Source organism: Carassius gibelio, chromosome A15, assembly GCF_023724105.1.
Source record: "Carassius gibelio isolate Cgi1373 ecotype wild population from Czech Republic chromosome A15, carGib1.2-hapl.c, whole genome shotgun sequence".
NCBI classification, from domain to species: Eukaryota; Metazoa; Chordata; class Actinopteri; order Cypriniformes; family Cyprinidae; genus Carassius; species Carassius gibelio.
This window is the reverse complement of record NC_068385.1, coordinates 13182243-13210214: the sequence shown is the minus strand read 5'-3', so window position 1 is coordinate 13210214 and position 27972 is coordinate 13182243. Positions and strand designations below refer to the sequence as shown.

The following is a 27972-nucleotide window of genomic DNA, read 5'->3' as shown; positions in this document are numbered from 1 at the left end:
TTAATTAATCTGAGTGGTAATGACTTCATTTACATTCATCTCCTTAAAAGAGATATGCAGCACTTAACACGTTTTTTGCAATAAGAACAATGTTGAGGTGGTGTGGCTGCCCTCGGCTGGCTAAGTCTATGAGTGCGAGGGTGTGTTTGTATGTGATAATTAGCCAGTGGGTGAAGTACAAATAATTAGCACATCTGCGCCGAAGTGATAGCAGCCGAATAGGCCAGACATTTTCACAAGCCTCCTGCGCCTCTCATCTTCATGCATGCACATTATCTAATAAGCATTTAATTAAAGGCCTGACCGTGGCTGGAAGAGAGAGGGATACCAGAGGGAGGAAGTGTCTTCCAAACCTTGCAAAGAGAGCAAAATCAATGTTTTCCGCCAGCCGTGAACTCAAGAAGGCAGGCTCATGCACTTGCTCCCTATCATTACAGTGTGTACTGTGTTCTCTGAAGGGACCTACATGCACTCGGTTAACAGAAAGCAACAAAAACAGGAAGATGCAGGACAAGCAGTTAAAGTGCTCATATTTCCTCTCTCACGCACATATGAGAGGAGCAGAGAGCAGGTCATGTGGCCCACCTGTTGCCATGATGAGGCCAGGTGCAGACTCTTTAGACAGAATAGGGATCCTGCGCAGCTGGATATTCAGCAGCTGACTCCACCGCTGGGCCAAGTGAAGGGAACAGCCACTGTCCAGCTGAGAGACCGAGAGAGAGAGAAAGAAAGACATTGTGACTATGGTAATAATACAGATAAAAAGAGCAGTTCAATGGAAACAGTTCAAACAGTTCAATGGAAGCACGAAAAAAACAACCTTACTTCCTCCCCACGATCGCAAACTCAGCACTCTTTTTTTGCAAACACGAAAGCACTGCTTCATGAGCACATGCTTGGCAACACGCATACACAAAAGAAAGTGGAGATTCTACACTCATGGTAGGGAGGAGTACAATATATGGGTCTCATAACAGCTATCTACTAACAGTAAAAGTACACTTTTATCACTTAATCTTGGTTATTTAATTGTTAATACTAATTTCCTCTATTTTAAGCTGGAGATCACTTTTGCCATCCTCTAATGTTCTTTTTAAAAACACTAAAAATAATTTTTATGAGAGTTTATAAACGCTTTTAACTGTAATCTTTAGCAGATCTCAAAATGAATATCCATTCTTTATACTGTACATTGTGTTTCGATGTTTAAATAATTTGCAGCATTTAAAATTAAATATAAAACGTTAAATTTATTAACATTTTATGATTATTACAATTTATTTTAGTTTTAGTAATTTCGAATTAAATTGTTTCTAATCAGTCAAAATAAATAAATAAATAAACTAGACAACATAATACAATGTATTGTATAGACAAAATAAAATAAAATTTTATCGAATATTTATCAGTTATTGACCATGAATCTAAAAGAAACTAATGGCTATATCGACTAGCTATTTTATGTACTGGCTATATCGACTAGTTACAATACATATACATATACATCTCTAGTACTAATAAATGTCAGCAATGATTTATCATGAATATTATATTTTGTTGTAGTGGCATTTTGGGTAGTAGCCTGTGGTCTGAATGGTTAGAAGGGGATAAGAAATGTATGCCGAAAAGCAAACACTGAGTTTAAGGGGGAGAAAATTAGCTAAACTCTGTATATAAGGAGTGTCCACATTAAATATGTGATCAAAAAAAAAAAAAAAAACTGCATAAGAGCTAAAATAAATGTACCAAAATAAAGCTTTTATATGCTGGATTATTATTAAATTAACAGGACATCTAAATGGGTCAGCCACCAAAAACAAAACTTTTCCCCCAGAGTATTTAACTGATTTATCTAGTACTCAAGTAGCCAAAATGACCAACATCCCTAATACCTGGCAGTCTATGGTTCCTCCAAGGCTGTCGGCCGCAGGTGGCTGCAGAAGCTCCCAGGTTCCTCCTTTATCAAACGTGATGACTGACCGCATGTTGTCCTCAGTGACCGATCCATTAATCAGAGTGGCCACAAACACACCCCTCAGCCCCTCGACCCGGTGGAGATCTGCAAACGGCTCGTTGGCGAAGTACCTTTCAAATAAACAAACACACAAATCTGTTTCCATATGCCATTCAAATCTGCCAAGATAGGGGTTCTATGAAAATGCCAATGGCACGCGAGCCAAGCGCATCTGATCTGCATCCCACACTGCAGTAATTGCGTCTCTTCTCTCAAGCGGCCGTGCTGAGCTCAGTGGTTTGGCAGTGGTGAGAACCTGCTCTGCCACAGAAAAAAACAACAGCATGTCCTTGGGAAGCTGTGCAGGAATGATAGATGTCTTTCCTACTGACAGTGTGAGCGGAGGGACCGGTGGGCGAAGACATAGTTCTTGAATTAAAGTGACGAGACCTCACTAACCTGCTTATGGGTTGAGCACAGATGAGGGAACATCACTAAACCAAGAGGAGTTCAAGTAAAGGTGACGAGACCAAGAGCTGTGTAAGACCGGGGGGCTTAATGTGAATTATTGAAGTGGGACATGTTCCTAGCTTAACATGGTTGTTGGCTCTCAGACAACATTTATGTCAAAATTTTGGGTTTGGGGCTTCTACAATAATTTGTAATAACATGATTTCCTTTGGATTTTAGGAATTAGTTTAAAATTGTAAAACAGAAACCTTCAATTTTAGCAATTATGTTAACAGTTTTTATAAAATAAATTCTGTATTAATTAGTGGTGGGCCGTTATCGGCGTTAACGTGCTGCGTTAACTTGAGACTCAGGCAATAAAAAAAATATCGCCGTTAATCTATACTTAAAGTTGGGTTGAGAGCTTGGTCAATACTACGCGAGCTATGATGACTTTCACCTATGTCGAGAGCGCATTATTGTAGCGCGAAAGTACGTTAATATAATGCCCGAGTGCAAATCTCTCTGCTCGCACGTGGGAACTGGGCGCGCGCTCTCAGATACACGTTGCTCTCGTAAGAATTTTCAATGGGCTCGCTTAAAACGTGTTCATATACGCTTACTTTAAGCAAAGAGGAGAGATTCGCGATTGCACTGAAAACGTTTTAAGTGCACCACCTGTCTTGAGAAACCCGTTCTCAAAGACTTAACGTTACTTTTAGTCATTTTTTTATTTGGGTAACATACATATTCTGAATGCCTTCGGCAGAATTCAAATGAGCCATTTTAATCTAGATTAATCTAAATTCCAAGATTACAGTGAGATTAATCTAGATTTTAAAAAAAATATCTATGCCCACCACTAGTATTAATCTATTCATGCATTTTCAAATTCATACTAATGTTCAAATGTTTGGGGTCAGTATGTTTTTTTGTTTTTCAAGGAATTAATACTTTTTATTAGCAAGGATGTATTTATCTACAGTAAGAAGGTGTTTCTCTCTCTCTCTCACACACACACACACACACACACTAGGGTGACCACCCGTCCCGCATTATTAGCAGGTGGTCACCCTAACACACAAACACACACACTGTGTTATTCATCTGTACCTGATAAGGGTGTTGCTTCCGGAGCCATCAGGGCTGAAGTACAACACGTTCTCTAGGGACAGAGAGAAGGCCAGGCCCTGTGTGTCGGAGATGTACAGGTGTGTAACGCTATTATTGTGGTTCACGCATACGAACACCTGGTCCTCCGAAGCATCTGCTATGTAGTACTCCTGCAGAGAGAAGAGAGCAGGGAATCACATAAAACAGGTTAACAACATGAAGCTATAAAAAATCATGACCATAAACATATTGCTGACGGCACTCACCGTGATGGGGTGGCGGGTGTTAAACTGAGCTGCTCTCATTGGCTGCCGGTTGTAGGAAACCCACAGCTGGACAGACTGAGACTCACGGCTCCCAAACAATGTCTGTGGAAACACATTCATAACGAGTTTAACTAAAACAAAGAAATCTAACTGGATATCACATATTACAATTTGTTAAAATTAGAGACTGAATTATTATAGTTAACCAAAACTGAAAGTTAACTTAAACTGAAACCAAAACAAAAAACACTTGATGTACTAAAATAAGTAAAAAAAAAAAAAAACCTGAAAATGACAAACAACTAACCTTTAACTACAATTTAAATGAGAACAGAATATCTAAAAATAAAAACAATAAATACATCAATGATACTTAAATAATACTGATTAGAGATGAATCGATAATGTCTTCTTATGAACTTTTAACGAAACAGATTATTTTAATTTATATCTAAAAACATTTCAGCTTTGACAGTAACAACTATATGATCAATAGACTACAACAAAAAACTATGCATTTTGATTATTTTATTAATACAATAAAATATTTTAATCATTTGGCATAATTTGTGTAATCATAATATATTATTATTATTATTATTATTATAAACAAAAGTAATTCATGCATTTAATTAATAACAATAAGAGAAAATTGTTAAATGCTTTACTTGTATTAATTGTTGTTATTTATGGCCTATTTAAGATGTTTTGGTATCTGAATGTTTGAATAGTTTTATTATTAACTCTTTAAAAAAAATGTATTAATATTTTATATTTGTACTTATAATAAAAATACAATTTTGTACATGTGAATATGTCAAATCAATTGTATAAAAAAAACTGAATATAGGTTAAAAAAAAGTAAAAGTAAGTAAAAGTAAACAGAGACATAATATCTCTATAAATGGGGCTCACACAGTGTCATATTCTATATATCTCTATTAATGGGGTCTGAATGGCAGACAATATAAGCCTGGGGGGATCTGCCCAGCCAGCACTGTATTCATTGGGGTCCTGTACCTGATAACACTTAATAATTCCTACTGGTGATTCGGAAGAGGAAAAACAGCATATCTCATTTGTTCTTCTAAAACTGCTGGTTTTCAAAGATAAAAGAGAAGGGAAGCTGGTGCTAGCCGTACTAATCTAGTCAGTGTCCCACCAACCTAGATGTGCCTCTGTCTAGAACTGTCTGCGTCATTAAGGGATGAATGTTTTCACTCTTTTCTTCCCAAGTCTCTCTTTCTCTTTCACTTTCTCCCTTCAGGAAATCAAAGCTTCAATCAATTCTTAAGACCAGGCTGTTCAATCAGCCTTTCCCTTCTACGACAAGCTGTCACTTAAATCAAGCCGTAAGTGAGTAAGAGTTACTTACATCAGGTTCACAAAGCCTCACAAAAGCAGATTAATTAAGTCTCAATATAATAATCAGATTACATACAACCAAACTAAACATGTGTTTGATGAACTCATGAAATCCTTCATTCAATGTGCACTACATAAATACCTCATGAGAAATGAGTGAATTTAAATGATGAAAAACGCATTGAAATCTCATCTGACTATTCACACTGACAAGCAATTCCAAAATCCACTTCTTTATAAACTGCTTTTTCTAAATCGTTTTCTTGCTGTGCAAACAAGTACACAGATTACAAATCAGATTTTTTAGCTATAATATCAGTACTTGAAAAAACACTGAAACAGATTCTCATTGTTTCAACAGAATCAGGTTTATTGCTTTCCTTGATCAGACTGCGGGTCAAAGAGGCTTGCAAGATGGGAGTGGTAACAGGCGAAAATACTAACAAACAGCCAGAGAAACAGGGATTTATTGGGTCAGTGTAAGAACAGCAGGAAGACAGCCTGTCAGATAAAAGTGTATTTTAACGCAATCATCCTTCCTGAATAACAAGTTTAACTTCTTCCTTGCTCAAAGGCACAGCGTTTTCTGTCTCGTCTCTCCGCACTGCCTTGTTTTTAGTCACACCATTCATGGTATTGATTTATCTCGCTGTTAACGGCTGTCTCCAGGAACAGACTGCAGTGTTGTGGAAGCAGCCAAAACACAATCTGGCTTCAGAGAGCAAAGACAAGGAAGATCTCTCGAAACAGACGCTGTTGCCGGGAGAGCTTGAGAGCAAAGTGTGTAATACAGTAACAACAATCAAATCACAAAGCTGCAACAACCAGATCCAGACGCCGATGCTTAGATATGCCACCATAATAACAGAACAATACCATGTTTTTGTGAAACCAATAGACATTCACACAATTATTGGATAAGGTTATTTAAAATTATTAATAAACATTATAAATGATTGAATATTTTATATTATATATTAATATAATTTAAAATAACGTATGTAGTATGTTTAAAAATGAAAATCTGCTATATAGTTTACTAAATAATTGAATATATAAAAATATTATATATTTTACTATTATATAATATATTATATACTTTTTTTATATTTGTTAAAAAATTAAAATCTATCCAGTTACATTTTTTTTAAATTGAGTGAAATAATTTTTTTTTTATATATATTATTCTATTTGCAATTTAATTACAATTACAAAATTACAATTACATTTCTAGGTCTGGATATCATTAAAAATATTGTTAATACCATCGCATATTAATATAGGTATTGAAGAAATGGAACTTGTAAAACAATCAAATACAACGGTACTAATAATACTAATTCTAGTAATACTATATCATCTTTAGCATTTGATATATATATAAAACATTTTTAAAACATGGTACTCCCAAAGTTTAATTTAAAGTGGCATTGTGGTGGTTTTTGAATTTGCAATTAAATTCAAGATGCAATCTCATTTGATCACTGAGATTTCCATTTGCACCTGACACATAGATCTACTCTCCAATTTTAGTCATCACACTATCATTAAGCATTTATAGCCACAAACAGCCCCGTCAAGCAAACTGTCAACTCTCATTCAGCTGCCATAGTATCCAAGTGTCCCTGACTACAAGCTTGACGACAAATTTGCCTATAAGAAGCCTTCTATTCTTACATGCCAACATGAATGGGATCGTTTTTTGGCACAGCCGGCCTAATGAATATCTGGCTTTGGAGTCACTTTGCTGTCTTTGTGGATGAGCCATTTATCTCTGGAACAACAGAAATACTGTGCTGGCAGCCACTCCCATCGCTTAGTCTGCAATACAGATCAGACTTTTAAGCATGTGTGAGAATGTGTAGTGTGTTGAAGGAACACAGTGTGAGAAGTTCTTCATTGTTCAAACTGAGGACCTTTTCCAAGCAACCCAACTGAATCTATGGGGTCACAGCAGAAAGTTTGCAATAAAAAGATAATTGCATCAATAAAACTTTCTATTGCACTTAACTATTATTAGATTCTTTCTTTGTTTTTAAATCGGTTCTTTAATCAATCTGTGAACAGACTTGCAATCTTTGAGTTTTGATGGTTAGCGTCGGTAAACCTTGGTTAAACTTGAAGGAATAGTTCACCCAAAAATGTAAATTTGATGAAAATGTTATCATCCCTAAGAACATCCAAGATGAAGATGAGTTTGTTTCTTCATCAGAAAGGATTTTTTTTTTAAATGTAGCATTACATCACTTGCTCACAAGTGGATCCTCTGCAGTGAATGGGTGCCGTTAAAATGAGAGACCAAAAACATCATAATAATTCACAAGTAATCCATATGACTCTAGTCCATCAATTAATGTACTGTGAAGCATTGAGCTGCGTTTTTATAAGAAACAAATCATTAAGGCATTTTAACTTTAAACCACTGCTAACAACTAAAATGAGAGTCTTTAATGATGCTTTAAGTGCCCCTATTATTCCATTTTTATGGTTCCTAATATTGTTTTGGGAGGCTCCAAAAGGTTTACATGCATGCAAGGTCAAAAAGCGCTTTCATCTTCTCAAAATATGCATTTAATATAACCTCATTTTCCGTTGATTCTCAAACGATTTGTTCAAAGCAGTTCTAAGATTCAGCCTTTCTAAACCTACTTCTAAACCTTCCATAAGCCTACTCTGCTCTGATTGGTCTTTCGCATACAGCACGTGTCGGAATATGATTGTGGGATATGCCCACTGCCATAGGTCCGTATTTTGAACGCTTGATATGAATTATAATCATAAATTATTTATCATTCTGTAGAGTTGTGATTCAGTGAAGCCAGCTGGTCCAAAGACTGAGCCGCTGCGGAGAAAGTGCATAATCCAATTTGGTCTAAACATGTGACAAGCTGCATATTAAGGCCTTTAAAAACTGGTAAGACAGTTTATAGTTTAGTTTTGCATGATTAGTTTAAAGCGGCTCAGCACGTCCTGTCATATGCTCTGACAGAAAGGCTGTGTGTGCCGCTGACAGAGACACTACTCATGCTGTTTAGTGTGTTTGAGATGTGCTGTCTTCCTGAATCCATGAATTACGTTTCACAGATACATTCTCCATCTGTAAATGTTAGAAAGCCACTGAAATATTAAAAATTTTCTGTCAAATTCGACTAAAATATACATTTCCCAGACATATTTGAAGTTGTACAAGAGATGAGACGTAAAATTTTAAACCTACAAGTAAGTCTATTTTTATGATAGTTTGGTGAATTTAACTTCTTGTTTAAAAGCCTAATTTTTGTTTTTATATTGCAATGCTAGAATGAAATGTGATTTTAACTCTTTTTTCTTTTTTTTTGGACATAACACAAAGTTTTGCATGGTTACATTCACTTTGTTTTCATAGGCTTTAATATGTATTGTTTTGTTGGACAACATTTCCCCATATCGCCCAGCCCTAGTTTTAATAGCGTTAATTTTAAGCATTGATTCTTTGCAGCCTGATCTTTCTGAAGTGAAAATAAAACGAATGTACTTTCACAGAATATTCTTGACATAAGGTTAACCACATAAAGGGGCATTTTAATGGATTTGTTTCTTCAAACAAGTAGCTCATTGCTTCACAAGGTATTAATTGGAGTCGTGTGGATTACTTGTGGATGACTGTGATATTTTTAATGGCTGTTTTTTACTCTCAATCTGAACGGCACCTATTCACTGCAGAAGATCCACTTGTGAGCAAGTGATGTGATGAAACATTTCTCAAATCGATTCTGATGAGCAAACAAACTCATCTACATCTTGAATTGTTTGACAGTGATTGAATTTACGGCAAATTTTTTATTTTTGGTTGAACTATTCCTTTAATCCATCCTGTATTTCAGTATTATAGACATCACGTGCAGCATTCTAACAACTAACTCATTGAACCAATCAAAGCAGTAATCAAGTTAACATCTCATTCACTTACTGACAGGATGTCCATTGAAAATTTACATTTACAAGAGATTTCTTGTAATGTCTGGTATTTTACTTAAATGTATTAATTTGAGACCAATTTAATGCCTGCTGATATGCCAAGGTCATGTTTAAAATCTCTTTTTGTCGTTCCTAAAGTAACTTCCTTTATCAAAAATTTCAGATTACACCCAAAACCAGGATATCACTAAAGCAGCTTGCAGGGCGACAGGGAGGTGAGGACTAAGAAGAGAAAAGGTTTAATTATTACTAAGGATCTCTACGACATTATGGATAAATCCCTGAGATGTGAGGAGCTTGGTTTCCACAGCTTTAATTAGTCTTAGAAGCTTCTCAATGCCAAAGGCTCTTGTGATAGATTCATTATGGTAATCCTATTAGCAAGGCGGCAGAAAGAGTGAGTCAGAGAGAGACACACTGACTAAAAGAATAAAGGGTGACAGACTGGGAAAAAAGGAAGAAAACAAACTGACAAGAGACTTTGGATTTATTCCAAAACTTAGTCAATAGCCTTATGGTGTATTCACAGCAAACACAAATGTAATTATTTGCACGAGTAGATTACAAACAAAGTCAATGCAAAGACACGAATAGAGGCAAATTCACACCAGGTGACGCAAATGATGCAAAATGCACGACGCGAGATATTCACATCAAAAAATCTCAACTTTACTGCCCACTATCTACATAGGCAGCATCGTAACTTACAGTGAATCTAACAAATGACTACATTTTGAATGTTACACAAGCAGCAAATCACAAGTACACAAAGACTAGATGTTAGTGTAGCAAAAATTTATAAAATAAATTTATGTTGAAGCTTGTTTCACTTTTTACTTGTTCTACATTGAAAACTTTAAGGTTTAATTTAACAAAAACCAGGCTGGGCTTAACCTGTTTATCTTAAGAGAATGCATAATTATAGGTTGAACTGGCCTAGGATGGTTTGCTTGTTTTGGCTGGTCTTTTGATTTTTTTGCAGGTGAGGCAGAGAGACCATTTTTTTTTCAGCAGGGGCAGCTTTATGCCACCTTAAAAGACTGCCTCTGTTGACAGATCTTTACGTTTTGGAGCAAACGCTTCATTCTGTAAGTGAGTGAGCGAGAGACAGAAAGAAAGAGGGGGTAGCTCCAGGGGTCCGTCTGGCCAGCAGGGTCAGGTCCAGGCCACGCACAGTCATCAACCAAGGCTCTCAACAAGCCTGTCACTTTCTCTCTCCTCAAGAGTAGAGATATTTTACAACCATCCCAGCCAGGCAAATTTCACAGAGCTGTTTGCTCTGACCCGTTTACTATTTGTCTGTCTTGTCATAGAACTCCTAAGGATAATTTTGTTTAATGTGCTAGTAGACAACCAACTTGCACTGCAAAGAGTTGAATGGTCTAACCATAATAACCACTAATTATGCTGTTGTAAATCCATCCACTCAATAAGCGAAGTATCCAAATCCCTTAAAAAAAGAATCCACTGGAACTGTGGCGCACCAGAACACAGGGAGCAAATTTCCCACAGGCGCTGGTGGAAAATTTAGAAAAATCACTCAAAGAGAGAGCATATTGCACTCTATGCCTTGCTTCAACACCAAAAAAACCAATTAAATGAGATTCAGATGACTTTCAGGATCATATAAAGACATATTTCCGCTAAAAGCGAGAATTTGGTCATCATTTACCAACCGTGTCATTCCAAACCAAACCTTCTGTCTTCTGTGCACTGCCATAGAAGATGTAACATTGTCCAAAATAACGTCTTTTAAGTTCCACAGAAGAAAAAACGTTATACAGGGTTGGAATGACATGAGGGTGAGTAAATTATGTCAGAATTTTCATTTATGTGTTACCTACCTCTTTAATGCACAAACAAGAACAAGAATGTTAAACCTGTTTCACTGTATTACAGCAGCATAGTGTTAAAGAAAGGACCATATGGCAGCACTGGGCAGCAGAACGTATGTAAGTGGTGCATGAGTGGTTAGAAGCACCCCAGGGAAACCAAGCCACAACTTCATTAACAGAACATAGATCAGAGCTTTTCAAGCATGCAGCTCCTCCAGCACGGTGTCCAGGGCCGCAGCAGTGCCATCCGTGCAGCACCGCTCATAAACAACCCTCACAATTCCCACAGAGTCTTTGGCTTTCTGAAGCCGCAGAGAAATTGCACATTTCGTCCCACTTTAATGGGTGACTTGGTCGGGTTCTGTTATACGCAAACCTGGCAGTGCCATGTGTGACCTGCCAGATGCATCATCTAGTTCTGAACATTTGCTGTGGATGAGGTTAGTGAGATGCCAGCTGATGTGGGACGGAGATGATTAACAACTGAATACACTCAAGGGTAAGAGAAACACACTGAAATATAACACTAGCTGTGGTCAGCATAGACTTGTAGTCTAGACAGTCATTGTTTCAGCAACCAAAACTATGCAACACTTCATGGAGGCATATCAAATGAAAATTATTATGTTCCTATCTTGACTGATGACCTGGGGTGCAGGGCTGGGTAAAACTACCTACCTCAAAATACAAAACACATTGTAATACATGTCAAAACACTGTAGGATCATAATTGTCTTTAGTCAAAACTGTCAAACAATATAAGTGTTTCACTTCAATAAAAAGGCAAAAATAATTAAATGGTAAAGAAAGTGTGAATCTGCGTAATCAACTTCAATCTATTTAAGCAGTTAGCATTTTTAGAGTTTCCATTTATTGCAGTGAAACTCTTCATTAATAAATCAACACATTATTATGTAAATGCAAAAATATAAATATATACACATGATGCATGGTTTTAAAGAAGTTCTCAACCAGGATGACTTAAAACTTTTTGAAATTATTAAATTATTATCTAAGCTTAATGCAACTGCTCAAAAAAAAAAAAAACATTGTCAAGGATGCTTTATGACTGTACTAAAACATAAAAAATACCATAACATGTTTGCATATATTTCGGAAACATGCTAAGTTCAAATACTTGTTTCTCTGAAAAACAATGCTACAGCCAGTTATTCTACATTGAAATGTATTTTCCATGTCGGAATGTCTGTTTTTCTTTTGGTCTGAGTGACTCCGACTCCGCCCGTATTTTAACACCCTGGGTTGAAAGTTGGCAGAAAACATATCATATTGTAGCAATTGAAGCCAGCAAACTAACTGGGAAAGAGATCGCAGATTCCACTCGACTTACATACACCTACAGTTAATAAAAATGCACCAAATAATTCTGATATAACATTTATATGAAAATGTAGCAATCATCAAGCAACATCAAGCATGTGGCAGTGCATTCTGGGTTTGTGCTCTCTGTGTAGGATACGCACTATGCTGCCTTAGATTCTGGCCAAAATTTGGTCCCTTTGATGCGACATAACTAAATCGATTTTCAAAAAGGATTCAAACCTGCAACCTTTTGGTTACCAGCCCAGATGATTAAGGTCCACCCCTTATAGAGGGTCACATGTCTAAATTACCTTCTTGCCACAAAGTTCAGAAGTTCACTGATTGATAAACAAACCAGCAATCCTCCACACTTGACTCCAGGGCTTTAAATAAGCCTGTTATCACTGCCACTTCATCTTGAGCTGGATTGTTCCTCCAGCTCTTCAGAGGAGTGTTTACACTCACAGGAGAGGCATTCAGGGAGTTTGGCACGAATCTGACTCTCAGCACTCTGCACATTTTCAGTTTTTTAACTCTAGCTCAGTGCTGCTTATTCTTCCCATATTTTGTCTGAAGTTTCCAATTATCCTATAAAAGCTTGCAGCTTTGCTCTGGTTGCAGTGCACTCTTACTCTTTTGGTAGTGGCAAACATGTACTTGTCCCGAAGCTGGAAGCTGTCCACCTTCTCCAGGATAACTTGGCGGTTTTGCTCGTCCTGGAAGAAGTCTGTGCTGCTGAGGATGCTGGAGTCTCCTTGGGGCTCGTGGCGCTGGACAAACACTGTGGTGGGATTGTCATATGGCTCTACACCCCTATGGCAACAGAAAGACACACATACTTGAACATATCTGCAGATGCAAGCAGCATGTAGTGGACTCCTGAAAGCCCCCCTCCACATTTTTTTATTTTTAAGTTTAGCATAAATGTATATTACACTTTATGTTTACATGGCAAACATAACAACCAATAACATATTTTATGAGTTAAGTTTCAACGTCTCCTCAAAAAATATTAAGCAGCACAACTGTTATCAACACTGATAAGAAGATATGTGTATTGAGCACCAAATCAGCATATTAGAATGGTTTCTGAAGGATCATGTGACACTGAAGACTGGAGTAATAGCTACTGAAAATTCATCTTTGCCGCTACAGGAATAAATTATTTCTTATTTTAAATTGCAATAATATTTCACAATATTATTGACTTTAATATATATTTTTTATTTAATAAATGCAAATTTAACATAGCATAACATTAGGTTATGTGGTCGACCGACATATCGATATATCGGCCAATATTTGAATTTTTTTAAATATCGCCATTGGCCGATACGTTTTTCTGTTGGTTACAGTGTTTATGTTACACTGAGCCAAACAGGCAAACAAATTTCCTCATCTGTCTCCTGCACGATGCTACTGATAAATTATTCAAGGTGAGGGTGGGAGATCAAGATTACAGACAGGGAGAAACGGGCAACAGTTTAAGATAAACGGTCGGGAGTGTCTCTCTCTCTACTCCGGACAAACGGCCTCACTTTACTTCCTCTGTAAACATACAGAGGTGCTGATTGTTGAGACTGGCTCTTAAATCAACAAGCTAGAGGATAAAGGGATTATCTCGCAGAGGAACAAACACACAAACCTCACAGTTTGCCTTCTCTATTTCACAACTGGAAGTTTAACACTTTGAGCAGCGGGGTTTACTGCAGGGGCTTACTGCTCTGAAGCTCCGCCTTTAGCTTGTCTATATTCTATTTGAATATTAAAATGAATTAAATTAATATTGAATTTTAAAATGTAATTTATTCCTGTAATTAGTGGACGGCTGATATATCGCCAATGCCGATATTTGGCATTTTTTTAAAATATTGGCATCGTCCAATAAGTTTTTCCATTGACCGACTTTTATTTTGGAGGCACTAAGGACGGCATTATTAGCTAAGATCTGCCGATTTGCTGCTCAAGAAACATTTATTCTTATTATCAATGTTAAAAAAGTTGTGCTGCTTAATATTTTTGTTGAAAAATACAAAAGAAATAAATATTTATTGGAGATTATTATTATTATTTACGTTTGATTTAAGTCTGATTTAATTAAACAAAACAAAAAGGAATCTAAATGTACAAATAGAGCAAATGACTGTGACAATTTAAATTAAAAAAAAATATATATATATAATTATCAGTCCATAACCAATACAGTACTGAAACATCATGCATCCCTAAAAGAGATTCAACATCTGTTAAATGATCTGTCAATCCAGAAAAAGATAGAGCTGTTTGAAATGTACAGGTTCTTCAGAGAATCCTGAGCAAGGCTCAGTGTGAGAGAGCTCTTAAGAGCAAATAATAGAATGGTCATCACTGCAGAAATGGTGTAGTCGGCCTCCGAGCTCCCAAGTCATTTGTGTTGGGCCATCGCAATGGGTCGCTGATGTTACCCCACAGGCACTGACTGCCACACCAGCCGATGAAATGGGCCAAGGCTGACAGACACAATCAATTATTAATACGACTGCAGTATGAGCCACATCAGAGAAACAGCCACAACCGACTGTTTCACTGTCAAACTGCCTGTCTGGACAGCATCCCACGTGCTTGTGAACACTGACCTCTTCCTTATATATCTCAGACTGTTATGTTGCAATAATGTGCAAAACAAATCTGCTCTGGCATCAAGACACTGTAGACATTGTAGCGCTAAAGTAAAAAAAAAACACTGTAATCATGTCTGTGATGAATTACAGTCATAACATTCTAATTAGCTCCAATCTTCCGGTCGGATCATATCCTGGAGCATGATGTTTATGGAACGGGCCAGCAATAAACGTCACTCTGTTATTTGCTTCTTGCTTTCGATGTGAGTCCCTGATTGTGGAAACACTAAGTGTTGGCTGCAACCCAGAGAAAGAATTACACATTCCTACATAAACTTGTGAATTGAGAGAGGCATCACAGAGCGCTCAACCCTCTTCGAATTACAAACACTGATGCAAAAAATCTTCCTGATTATTTTGCATGTTTACTGTAAGAATGAGCTGCAAACTCCCTGTTCTCTTAGACAGCAATGAGTCATGTATGAAAAGCTCCATGCAAAATATGATGTGACAAAAAATGGCAATGTAGCATGGAATACCTTTCTGGACATGGACAGTATACCATACACACAGTTTCAAAAGAGGGACTGAGAGCTCTCGGACTAAATCTAAAATATCTTAAACTGTGTTCCAAAGATAAACTGAGGTCTCAAGGGTTTGGAATGACATTAGGGTGAGTTATTAATGACATAATTTCGATTTTTGGGTGAACTTCCACTTAACTGGAAAAGGGAGCTTGTTTCTAGAAAAGCTCATATGTTTATAGCACTGAAAGATTTAGTTAAATTATTAGCAGAGACAAAATTCCAAAACAGATTTCCTATTGGACACATTCACAGAGCGATTTGCGTCAACACTCTCAAACTGCCTAATCTTACCAGAAGTAGGACTTCACATGCTCCTGAATTAACACCCACGTCTCACCAAAGTCATCTGATTTCCACAGCTGCCAAAAAAGAAAAAAGAAATAAATCAGTTTAAATAAAGAAGTTCCTGTTATAACATTTAATGATTCAACATTTATCATGAACCAGTGCTTATTAAAAAATGACAGCAGATTACCTCACATCAAATCATGCAGCTTAGTGCAAAATAAAAAAAGGGGCAAATCTCTACAAACAGCTAAAGGCCTAAAATGACAGTGCAATTCACCTTACTAAAACTGAACACACATTATACAGATAAAAAGCCCAGTACTTCATACCTGTTTATTTGGGTGAGAGCTGTCATAACCAAGGACCAGGTTAGGCTTCTTACTGTGCAGCAGTAAGTCTGTGGGTGTGAATGGGATGGAGAAACCTTGAACAGTATTGCAGAAGTCAAAGGTGTTCCACAGGTAACTGTTTGTGGTATCAGTAAATAGATACTGCAAGGGAAAAATTGAGAAAACAAAGACCACTTAAAAAAAGGGTACATACAGCAAAAACGTCCTATATACGTCCTATATTATTATCTTAAAATGAGATGAAAACATAAAAAGACATGCAAAGTGGTGCACAGTGGATGGTGGTTTATAATGGCAAGCTCCAAAAAACACCATACAAGTAGTCCATATAAGTAGTCCATATGACTATAAGTTGAAGATTTGCAATGTATAATGACCCGATTATCAGCCTGTTTGTCTTAAAGACTTGGGGCACACAAGTCATACGGACTGCTTTTATGATGCTTTTAATTGGCATTATAAATCACCAATCACAAAAAGTGCAGCATCAACATTATGTCAAACATCTTCTTTTGTTTTCAACAACTTGAAGGTAAATATATGATGACAGAATGTAATTTTTTGGGTGAAGTTGCTATATCACAGCTATTTATTACAAGCTGTTGGCTCTATGAGAACATCAAAGCATTTAATTATAGTAAAAAAAAAAAACATATTTGTAACAATTAATTATTCAGATTATGCATTTTTGCCATTCTAATGTGCCTTCATTCTCTTTGATCTTTCGTTTAAGCTTTTGCTAAAGATTTTGTCTTCTCCATGGCCTGGTTTTGGAAGCAGGGCACTACCCTTTCCAGATTCTGAAGCAATGAGAACTGGAACTGAAACAGAAATGCTTGCTTATAATATATGTGCAATTATAATATTGCAGATATTATATATATCCGTTCAGATTACTTGTTAAAGTGCAATGAAATACCTTATATCTGCACGATGTGTGCCTGTTTGTGGATGGAGACTTTGGAACAGCCAAAACTAAGTATGCATGCATCACATTATAGTGCGGTGTGCCCTTTAAGAGACTGGTCACTTATAACGCACACTATGTGGTGATGACGTAGAAGGACTACGTTTGAACCACTATGGATGATGAGTTCGCTCTGCCGCCTTGTTATTATTTTGTCTTTACTTTATTTGTAACGCCAAGAAAGAGTTAATCTCTCATGAATGAGAAGAGCGAGTTGCCTTGTAGCAGCCATTAAATGTTTGGGACACCAACTCCTTGTTTTCTATCTCTTTCATTTCATGAATTTAATGAGTTATCCGAGTCAAAGCTTTACAACTTCTTCACTGACTCTAATCCTCTTTTGTGTGCGCGCACGTGCGTGCATGCGTGTGTGTGCTGAAGTGAAATAGCTGGGCAGTTTGCTAGCCGAATTATAATAGGCCGCCTAATAAAAATAATAATAGTTATTATTATAATTTAATACATTAATAGGAGAATGAGCCTAATATCGTCTTGACTATTGACAGAGACATCTGCCATAGTCAATATCTCTGACTATCGACGATACACGATTCTATCATCTATCGGCACAACCCTACTTCACAAGCCATATGATTTCCTCAAATTCATTATAAATATAAAGCAATAAATATTAATATTAATTATTATTATTATTAAACTAACATAATAAGAAATGGTATGGAGAGTAATAACTGTTGATTTATTGATGTTAACATTTATATAAAATTCTAACTACATTCTACAATAATCTAGGTCTATGTTAATATTAATAATATTGTGAATAATAATAGTCAATAGTAACTCCTTACAAAATCCATTCACACTTGCAAGCCAAAGCCCCTATAAAGCGATCAATCAAACAATCAGGCCCAGTATGTCTTGAAGGACTAAAAGAATTAATTATGAGTGCTTCACACAGTTATTCATATGAGATTATGTCAGGATTATTAATTTAGCACAAATGCATTAAAATTCTCAACAGCAAACCACAAAAGCTCGCTGCCAATGTCTCTGTTAATTATCCCATCTGTAACAATCAAGATTTAGAGTTCTTCTCCATTCGCGGACCAACAGTACAAATTACACTCGTAATGCTTTAGTTTTGATCCTTCAGCAGCAGCAGGTGGCAGCCACATCATTGACTCCAGATGAATGGTCACCGTCTGCTGCCGTCAGCCCCTGCAATAACGCAATGCAGCGTCCCACAGTGGTTCTTCCACATCTGCAGTTCCCCACTCCAACGCCCATAAGCTTCTGCACCTCACAGAGATTGAGTGGAGAAGCCCGTTATAGTGGGTGCCTAGGGCAGAGACTAAGGATGTAGCTTGTGTTTTTGCCCAGCATTTGGAGTTTCTCTCTGTGAGTGTATAAGCAACTGGAGTTGTGGAAGGTCACAGCTGCAGATGGCTGAGAAGCAGTCAGTGTCACCGCGGTCTTGCTTGACCTCGGTTTAAGCTCAAAAAACAAAACAGCTCATTGTCACACTGATAGTTCAGCTGATGTCTCTTACACACTTACTCGTTTGTTGTCGGCGGGGCTGTGGTAAAACTGTGAGATGACCTGTTTCTTGCCCTCCTGGTCTTCAGACAGTTTAAATTTCTCTGACATGTGGGTAAAGGTGGTCCCATAGTCATAAGACACGTACACCTGTTAAATAAACAACACAATGTCAAACTTCAACCTGATACACAGCTGAAATTGGAGATTTGTTCCAAAAACCTAGTAAGCGGCCTTGTTGTTTACTCTCTACACAGGCAGCTGCCTTTTAAGTCAACACAAACCTTTTAATATTATATGAAACAGATTTGGTACTTTCTTAATAGGGAGGAACTCCTAATGTCTCAAAAACAATGCTTCTTAAATTAACTCCACATAAGAACTCTCTTCACAATTGATTCCTGTTTGATGTTAGCATGCTGCTAAGCTAAAAGCATGATACACTTAGCAACTACTTGTGTCTCAAAAATAACACTCCTTACATGAGGAGCATGAGACTCTTCATATAACTGAATCCAAAAGATTTTGATGTTAGCATGTTGCTAGGCTAACAGCTTGATAATGTAATAAGTTACTTTTTATGTGAAGCAGATTAAGACTTTGCATACAATTGATTCCAACTGAGTTTTCTAGGATAGCATGTTGTCGTCAAAAAATAAAATAAAATAAACAGTACAGTTTCCTGGGTACAATAGCCAATTTTGAATTCAACTATGTTTTTAATACATTTCAGTGTGGGTTGAATTATAATTATTATTCAACTTCCGGTCACTTTTTTTGCATAGTAATCCAAGACAAATTTCCCTTCAAGGACAATAAAGTGTATAATTGATCTGTCCACCATCTTGGATGCAAAATTTGACAGACTGCATTCTGGGATTGTCTTCTCCAAAGAGGATACATGTAAATATCAAACATGTTGGATATTTAGGATTTAAATCGGGATGATGATGGCTATATGAATACGTCAGTACTTTCACAGCCAATGCACAAAACAGCTGATGTACGGCTCCATTGGATAGTGGAGACAGAGGAAACTGTTTCTTGACATTTTGTAGGAGCACGACAGTCTGTATAATGTGTCAAAAATGCATCACAACCGTAAGGAGAAAGAGAAGCACTGGAGTAAAAACCGCCTCAGTTTTGAATGCAATGGGTTAGTGCAGAAAGCTGCTAGCATGCTAGCTAACATATGTAAACAAATATCAGTGACAAACTGTTGCATGAGATCACGTGACGCGCTCCTTCTGGTTTGATAATCTTAATGATATCTTGTAGTGTGTATTGAGCCGCGATGTTCAAATCTTGTAGTGTGTGCATGTGTAAGATTTGAGGGAAGATAATCTGCGAAGATTCTCCTAATGTGTGTGCTGAAGCCAGATTTCATAATCGGTTAGGATTTTAAAAATCCTGTAGTGTGAGCCAGGCTTAAGTCTGCTAGAATTTACCTCAAAGAATTTAAGTGATCAAAACTAGGCAGTTATTCTTTTGAAAAAACACTGGTTTTGGAACAGACTGTTTCTGTAATACACTGATCTGTAATCTCTTGCCATTTCCAATGACAAAAAGTTTTTGTACTTGGATGTCTTTTGATTTGCTTTGTCTTGCATTTCCCAAAGAACATCTGTTACCATGACCGTAGCCAGCTAAGAGGTCACCAAGGTCCAGAACTCTGTACATTTTTCATGTTCGGAAATAAAATGTGTTCTTTGAATGACAAATTTGTTATTTAAAACTCCTATTATGATTGTCTGCATATTTAGACAGTTTGCAAGGATGTTTAGCGTCCGTGGTATGAAAATGAAATGGAGAAGTGAACGAGGCTTGAGAGAGTTGAGAGTGAGGGTGCAGGCGCATGTGGCCAAATCCAGTTATTACAAGCATGTCTGGACTCGTCTTTTCTACTTGATTTGACACTTTAAAAAGTTAAGAAAGGGAGAAGTTGTAGTTTAGGTTTATAGATATATTTATCTATTTTTATTTATTTTTTTAAATGTAGTTTTCATAGCAATATCTGGCAACACTGATCACTGGCACTGTAATGCACTACACACAGTTGAGCAGATAACAGCTCCAGTGCACCAAAACGTATGACCGCACCACTTTTGTTCTCACATTTGCATTAGATAATTTTTTACGCTAAAGCCGTGCAATTATTAAAAACTTTGCAATTACAGCCACACAGATGGAAAAGTAACATTAAAGGGTGCAAGAGAGTCTTTCCAGGCAGTGCAGCGAGTTGGAACAGGTAGAATTTAAGAAGATAGACTGAAAGTGTAGGGAACTGAAGAACAGAAGGAGGCCTTTCATCTGTATGACTCAGAGAGCACTACAAAGCAAATCTAGCTGGTCAATATGTTTTCTGTATCTTACAGTGAATAGTCATATCATATTCATATACATATATTCATATACAATGTTGGAAGTCAAAGTTCTGAAATGATCCATGGAAAAAAATTATATACTCACAGAGCTGGTCTTGGGATCTGTGGCACCGACGCTGTCTCTCGCTAACGCTACAATGACGTTGCTCTTCTCCCCGGCCCAATGGACGACCATTTGATTATGAGAGTCATTCAGGTTGGCCTGTGAATACAAAATACACTGAATACACTGTAGCTGCCATTTATTTTCCTGTGGTCAGACAAGTATCTAGGTTTCCACAGCACAAATCAATCCGTCATGGCATAACACTGTTTTACAGCTGGCTCAGAGTTGATTTTCAAAGACATTTCTCTGTTTCTGCTTCACTCACTGGGTCATTTTCCACCAGAGTTCAATTGCATTTGTAATTTTAGCTAAAATGCATCTGTATTTGACAGCCTGGAGTTTGTGGTAGAGACTGCAGGTGTGTCTCTTGCATGTAAGGATGTCAGTCTTTGAGAAAACAAACACAACCACAGATACACACAAACAGAGCAGAGCTAAGCTACACTATAGAGGCAGGAAAACTGAAACTACGGGTTGCGGCGTCCCAATCTAATCTGTTGAATAAAGAAATGCAAGTCATCTTTTCATGTCCACCCCTGTTCTCTTTCAACTAGGAACAGCCTGTCCCATTTTTAATTCAAACTTCTGCATGAGGACCATAGAATCATGGGTTCTCCTCCAATATCTCCATTTAGTCATAAAAGAGAACTTGCAAAAGGTTGTTTTTATAAAGAAATAAAAGCTAAGACCACTTCTTCTCCTGTCCTATCGTTGTTCACTGGCAAACAACAGACTTTCTTACTTAACCTCAAATGGGTCATATGATGCAACTTCATGGTTTCCTTTAACTTTGGAGTGTTAAAAGCTGTTCGTGCATACAGAAGTTCCGTAAAGTCTCGAACACAATGAGATACTCTTTATAGAGTTAAGACTTGTCAAAGCCCTTCTGAAACACCTAGTATTTATTATCACCATCACAATAAATATCAGAAACTATTGTGAAACATTTTTAAGCTCATATCGCCCATCCCTATTGATTGGTCTTCCAAAGAGGACACAACTAGAAATCGGTGGTTAAGTTTTATTTACAACACTGTTCCAGAAATGTACAACCCAAATATTTCCAAAGGGAAATTTTCCTAAACTTGGTTAGGGGTGTAACATTTCCGTCACACGCTTGAAGAATTTAGCCAATTACAAAACAAAATTTCACAAAATTTCTGGCCAATCAGAGCACACGGAGCTTTTCAGAACGATGAGCTTTGTAATAATCGAGGCGTTTCAAAACTCGGGGAGTAGAGGAGCAACAATACTGTACAGAATGTGGAAAATAATGGTGTTTTTTTACCTTAAACTTTACACCAAATACACAAAATATTTTTATGTTTCTCTAGCAATGTCTTATGACCTCTTTAACTTGTTAAACCACTTTTTGTTTGAAAGGTCGCATTTAACAAAAGAAAACTTCTTCCACTTGTTATACCATTTTAAATATTATAGGATTGGTAAAAGGCATATTGATGTTCCTTTAGGAATGTTTGTTTTTTTTTTTTTGTCATGTGCAAGCAGTGACTTTTTGCCTCAAGCTACCTCACCTTCAATGCATTCATATTTTCATTCGCCATAACATGTCAGTAAATCTCCCTGTTTTGTAGGCCTGCTTGGCAAGCAGCATGTTAGTACAAAGTAGAGACTATAGGAGACTGAAAGAGCTGTTAAGAAAACCTCAAAACACTTTTATTTGAAATATTGCAGCTGTATAATCCATAGCTTTTCTAAATTTGTTTAATAAAGTATGTGTCACACGCAAAATGTGATGTGTAACGACATCTTGATAAACAGTTTTACAATCATGTGACCTGCCTGACGTGTTTTTGACTATTCAAAGTAGAAGTGAATTTAATCACATCCTATGTGCCTTTAGCCAAACAACCAGTTAGTCCTGTCCCTAACTCGCACTGTTACTGTAAATGTTGCTGTTTCAGGCTGTGTTGGAGTTTATGGAAGACTAGAAGTGCCTCTTAAAAATAAAGTCAATTGATTCATTCAAAAGTAAAAATGGCAATAATTCACATTTGAAATATTTAAAACTGCTGTATTTAAATGTTAAATACAACAATAAAATAATATATGAATATTTTAAAATGCGACATTTTAAGTGCATATTTTTAAAGAATTTTTGTATTAATCCATCCAAGGTGTTTTTTTTTTTTTTTTTATCAATGGAGTTAAAAATTCCACTGGACAGTTCACTGACAAGTAATTTGAACAAACCAATAAACTTTCAAGTGAATTGGCATTATGAAAAATGTCAATGTGTACTTCACATCAACTGATTTATGGTTGACTGTAGTTTTCTAACAGCTGATTAATCTGTAAAAACATTTCCCCACCATCTCATCAGGAGCTTTTCCCACCACCTTGCCAACATACACTTTGAAAGTGCAAATGGTTGCAACCCAATCCGTCTCAGCCTGGCAAACTCTTGGGTCTGCTTATTCAAAGAGAGTTAAAGGCCTGTCTGCAATTTTTGGTTATCCTGGAAATTGACTTTCTGATCATCTAACAGGGCCCTCATTTATACTGGCACCTTAATATGCTGAATGCATCGACTGTAATACAAGTGCAAATAACTTCACGTTTATTATCGCTTGTCTTGTTGAAAGCACAATAAAGACTGAGAAACAGTGAAAAATATATATTTTTTTCTGTTTCTTATGTATTATTCAGTAGGGAAAGAATGAGAAAGTGTGAGCACTAGAGCACCTTGGCCCATCGCTGTAAGAAATGCATGGCTTGAAACCATGACATCATCTCTGCAGCACTAACATTTGGGCCAAAAATTTGCCTACCCGTTCCCTTCTGGCAACCAACCATACAAGCCTCTCAAAAAAACAATCTGGGTGAACCACACATTTAATATCACTGTGGCCTAACCAAAGGAAAACCGAGCAGTCATTATGCAGTTAAATGCTTAAAGTACAGTTAAAAGCCTGTTTTATTATTGCAGTATGGATAAGTACCACATGGGACCATTACAGGGATGTGTTATACTACCATGTAATAAACATACTTGAATATCCATTAGCAAGCCACATAGTAAATATACTAAAAAGGAAATGATCATTATCTTTTGATATTCACATAAAGCATTAATAAATCATCTTAAACCAATAACTGCTGACAAGATTAATACTGAGTTCATCTAGGCTATAATTTTCTTGTTGATGTTTGTTTTAAATTGTGTCTTAGGGGAACGATAAAGATTATATGAGTCATCTGTGTTGATTTGGTTTCACCTTGAGCTTAATGCAAGAGGAGAACTTCAGAAAAATCGAAACAAAACCGGCAGGCTGTTCAGACAAGTAATATTCCAAGGAATGCTCATAAACATCTACACCCCCATTATTTCAACTTTCATATCACAGAAAACGGAACTAAAATAGTCTGCAAGTAAGGCTACTTAAATATCATGTTTGAACAGGAAAGCTAATGTGATCCAGTCATTTTCTATAGTTTTCTGAAAAAATAAAAGAGAACTTAATGCAAATTTCTTTCGCAGTAACTGTTATACATACTGTACAACACCAAGTAACCGGTTACAAAGATTCGGTCTTAACTAAACACCACATTTTTCAAGTAGTACAAGGACAAAGAGAAACTAAATGAGGATGAATGGATGTAATTACCAAATTAGATCAAAAACTGATTTCACATGACTTCGAGACTCGTGAAATAAGTCCATGCTTTTCCTGAGAAAGGTGAGGCAATGTCAAGGCAACTCATTTAGATTCCGGCTACGGTTATGACTCTGCATTACATATTTTACATACTAGAACAAAAGTGCACTTGTTTGCCAGAAGTCTACTTAACGTAGTTTAATATAATAAGGGGAAAGAAGGCATCAAGATCATCAAGATTAAATTCATGAAATTAATTAAATTTACAAGAAAAATTGTTTTGAATGTATAATATATTACTAAGAATTAATTATTGCTTCATTAGGACTGCCAGTTCAAACTGTGAAATATTTCCCATTAAATAGTCTCTCCAAAAGCAATAAATATATAAACAAATGTGTCAAATTGAAACAAAAAATAGAGGGGAATTTTTTTTGTTTGTTTTCTCAGTAAAAACACTTATTGCTATGAAGTCCGCCAAGGCATTTGCCTTCAAGTGCTGCTCTTGGGGGTCTGGCGCTGAACTGAATATTTATGATAATGACTCTGTCACAGCTTTTCAAACTTGAGGAGTAATTGAGTGTCACGACAAATCTGCAAAGACAACAAAAAGAATCCTTTAAAACTGTGTATATACTTGTCCTGGCAGTGCTGAGGACTCTTCTAGGATACTTGATCACAACAGACAAAAAGAGTGGATTGATGCCTGTTAAATCTTACCTAACACTGCTCCCAGTATCTGTTAAAAACAATGCATAAACCAAAAGGTCTGAAAGAGGGAAGGAAGGAAGCTAGGGCCCAGATTGGAGATCTTAATTGGATCATCTAAGGGGGTAATGTACCTCATAGCAACTGCAATGGACATCCAGGACACTAATAACACTTCATAGAGGATTTCCTGTCCTCTCTACCGGGTGAAAGTCTAATCTTAGTGGCCGCCCACTGCTGCAGCTGCATATGCATTACAGAAAAATTACATGATGGTATACCTTCCTTATAATTTTTTTGACAGTTTGAGTAATTTTCTTTTGTACATCACTATATCACTGACAAAAATACTGCAAGTCACCGCTCAGATATATTTACAAGTATGTATGATCCAAATAACTCAAATGCAAATAACTAAAAATCTGATCAATTCCTTTTTCAAATGTTTTTAGGTTCACAGTGATAATCTTTAACAAATCAAGAGTCATACCATCTACCTCTACTTTTGGATTGTATTGCCACAAGTGAGCCACAACAAAACACACCTTGAATCACAACATCACCTGCTGCATTAGACGAGGCTGTTTGAGCCAATGTGAGGTCAGCCAGCTCTTGCCAAAACCACAATACCTGTATTTACACTACCACCCACAATCTTGTGTCTGTGGACATACCGCAATGACAGTTTTTTTAGACAAAATTCAGTGGTTTGACTACTTCAAGATGTCTACGGCACAATGGATCTGTGGTAAAGCAGAACTAGGAACTGCTGCATGGCTGACTTAACAAATATCTTGAAGCAAAACACTTGTGGGGTTAAGGTTTAGCTGGATATTTTCCCAGCAAGACTGTGCAACCAGTTATGCCTCTCTGTTTTGTTAATGCTTGCATAACCAACGCTGCTTCCTGACCGTAAACAAACAAAGAAACACTGTCATACATTTAACAGGAACCCAGATGAGCCCAGTCCATTTCTAATTCCCAAGAGACTGCAATAAGGCATAAACCCTTCAGTGTAAAAACAAACATTTAGATATGCATATTTATATATAGGGAGAATGTGGTTAATTTTCAGCAGCAATGAAATTTTAAGTAAAAAAAATATATTTTTTTTTTGCATTTTACCTATTTATTTGTATATAGGTAAAATGCAAAATAGTTAAAACCCCAAATAAATAGGTAAAATGCTTTTTTTTTTACTTAAAATTAAAAAAAATAATAATAATAATAATTAAAAGCACAAAAAGCTGTTTAGAGGAAGGTTACATTGTGACAAGTTACCCCACATGGCATGACAACGTGTTAAAAGAGCATTTTTGTTTTAATCCCATAAAATTCCTTTCAATAATTATTACATACCCACTGAATTAATGTTTTTTTTCTTATTCTATAAGGAATATTCAGTAAGGCATCAGAGACCGAAATAATAGAGAAAACGGTAATGTATGCTTAATAAAACTTAAAATCAATTATAACTGATTCAAAATAATACATAATGTCTCATTCAACAATACTTCATAGAGAGAGAGAGAGAGAGAATGAAAAGAGAAAGAGAAAGAGAAAGGGAGAGAGAAAGGGAGATTGTTACTTGCGTTTTTTTACATAATACATCCTAAGAAAAAAAAAATTGTTTTAGTATCGAATATCTTTATTGTCATATCAGGTAAGAGAGAAAGGTGATCCTGTTTAATGTGTAGGTAACGATGAAACCTTTCCATGACACATTCACTCAAGTCAGTGATAATAAAAAAATATCTATTTATAATATTTATAATTTGCGAGATGAAGGGGAGATCGAGAACATTTCGTCTGACAAACAGGCCAATTAACTTACACTTCTAGGTGACTGCGTGCGAACCAAAGGTGAATGATACACAACTATTGGGAACACTGAATTTAATATTTATGAGGTTATGAAAACTCTTGAGGGTGTTTTGCCCTTATTATCCAAGCAATCACAACCAACGAATGCAAGTTAAACCTCGCTTACCCTTCCATAAACCTTTGGCACGGGTGATCCAGCAGCATTCCGCCGAACGCGATGCTGGTGCGCGGATGATGAAGCCTCCCTGACTTCCCTCTCCAGACGCACGACGCAACTTTCTGCGTGCTGCAGGTGTGCACGCACCAGGGAGAAACCCCTGTCCTGTGGTAGAATGAATCTCTGGTCATGGTGTAGTCGAAGCGTGGAGGAGATCGCGCCGGGAACGAGTAACAAAAACAGATATATGGCACAGCGACTGAGCGCCAGCATCTTGCGTGTCTGCCTTGACGCCATGTTTGTGTATGTTGAATGTAATGTGTGACAGTGCGCCTCTAGCGGTTAACCGCGGTCACACTTATTACCATGGATACAGATGGCAAGTGATGGCACATGATGCTTTGTTTTGTTTCACACACTGAAAAAATTAATTCATTGAATTTACAAAAAAAAAAAAATTGGTTGCAATCAATTTATTTTAGCTACATTTAAATAAACTAATTTAGCTGATTCACTTTCAGCAAAATGTGTTTATTTAAATGTAGCTAAAATAAATTGATTGCAACCACTTACCATAAATTTTTTTAGTAAATTCAATGAATAACTTATTTTTTTCAGTGC

The 27972-nt window shown here is 36.7% G+C and overlaps 1 protein-coding gene across 1 annotated transcript in view; it reads right to left on the bottom strand.

The window, feature by feature from the left end:
• Positions 1 to 27649, bottom strand: part of LOC128029243 (sortilin-related receptor) — a 49333-nt gene extending 21684 nt beyond the window's left edge. Inside the window, exons 1-10 of the mRNA XM_052616887.1 lie at positions 27361 to 27649; positions 21022 to 21138; positions 18574 to 18702; positions 16068 to 16229; positions 15742 to 15809; positions 12896 to 13076; positions 3784 to 3885; positions 3518 to 3687; positions 1893 to 2085; positions 586 to 703 (exon numbers count right to left, since the gene is read on the bottom strand). Of these exons, the coding sequence (XP_052472847.1) occupies positions 586 to 703; positions 1893 to 2085; positions 3518 to 3687; positions 3784 to 3885; positions 12896 to 13076; positions 15742 to 15809; positions 16068 to 16229; positions 18574 to 18702; positions 21022 to 21138; positions 27361 to 27648 (1528 nt within the window). The 5' untranslated portion in view covers position 27649. The remainder of the gene's footprint in view (positions 1 to 585; positions 704 to 1892; positions 2086 to 3517; positions 3688 to 3783; positions 3886 to 12895; positions 13077 to 15741; positions 15810 to 16067; positions 16230 to 18573; positions 18703 to 21021; positions 21139 to 27360) is intronic.
• Positions 27650 to 27972: the final 323 nt, after the last annotated feature.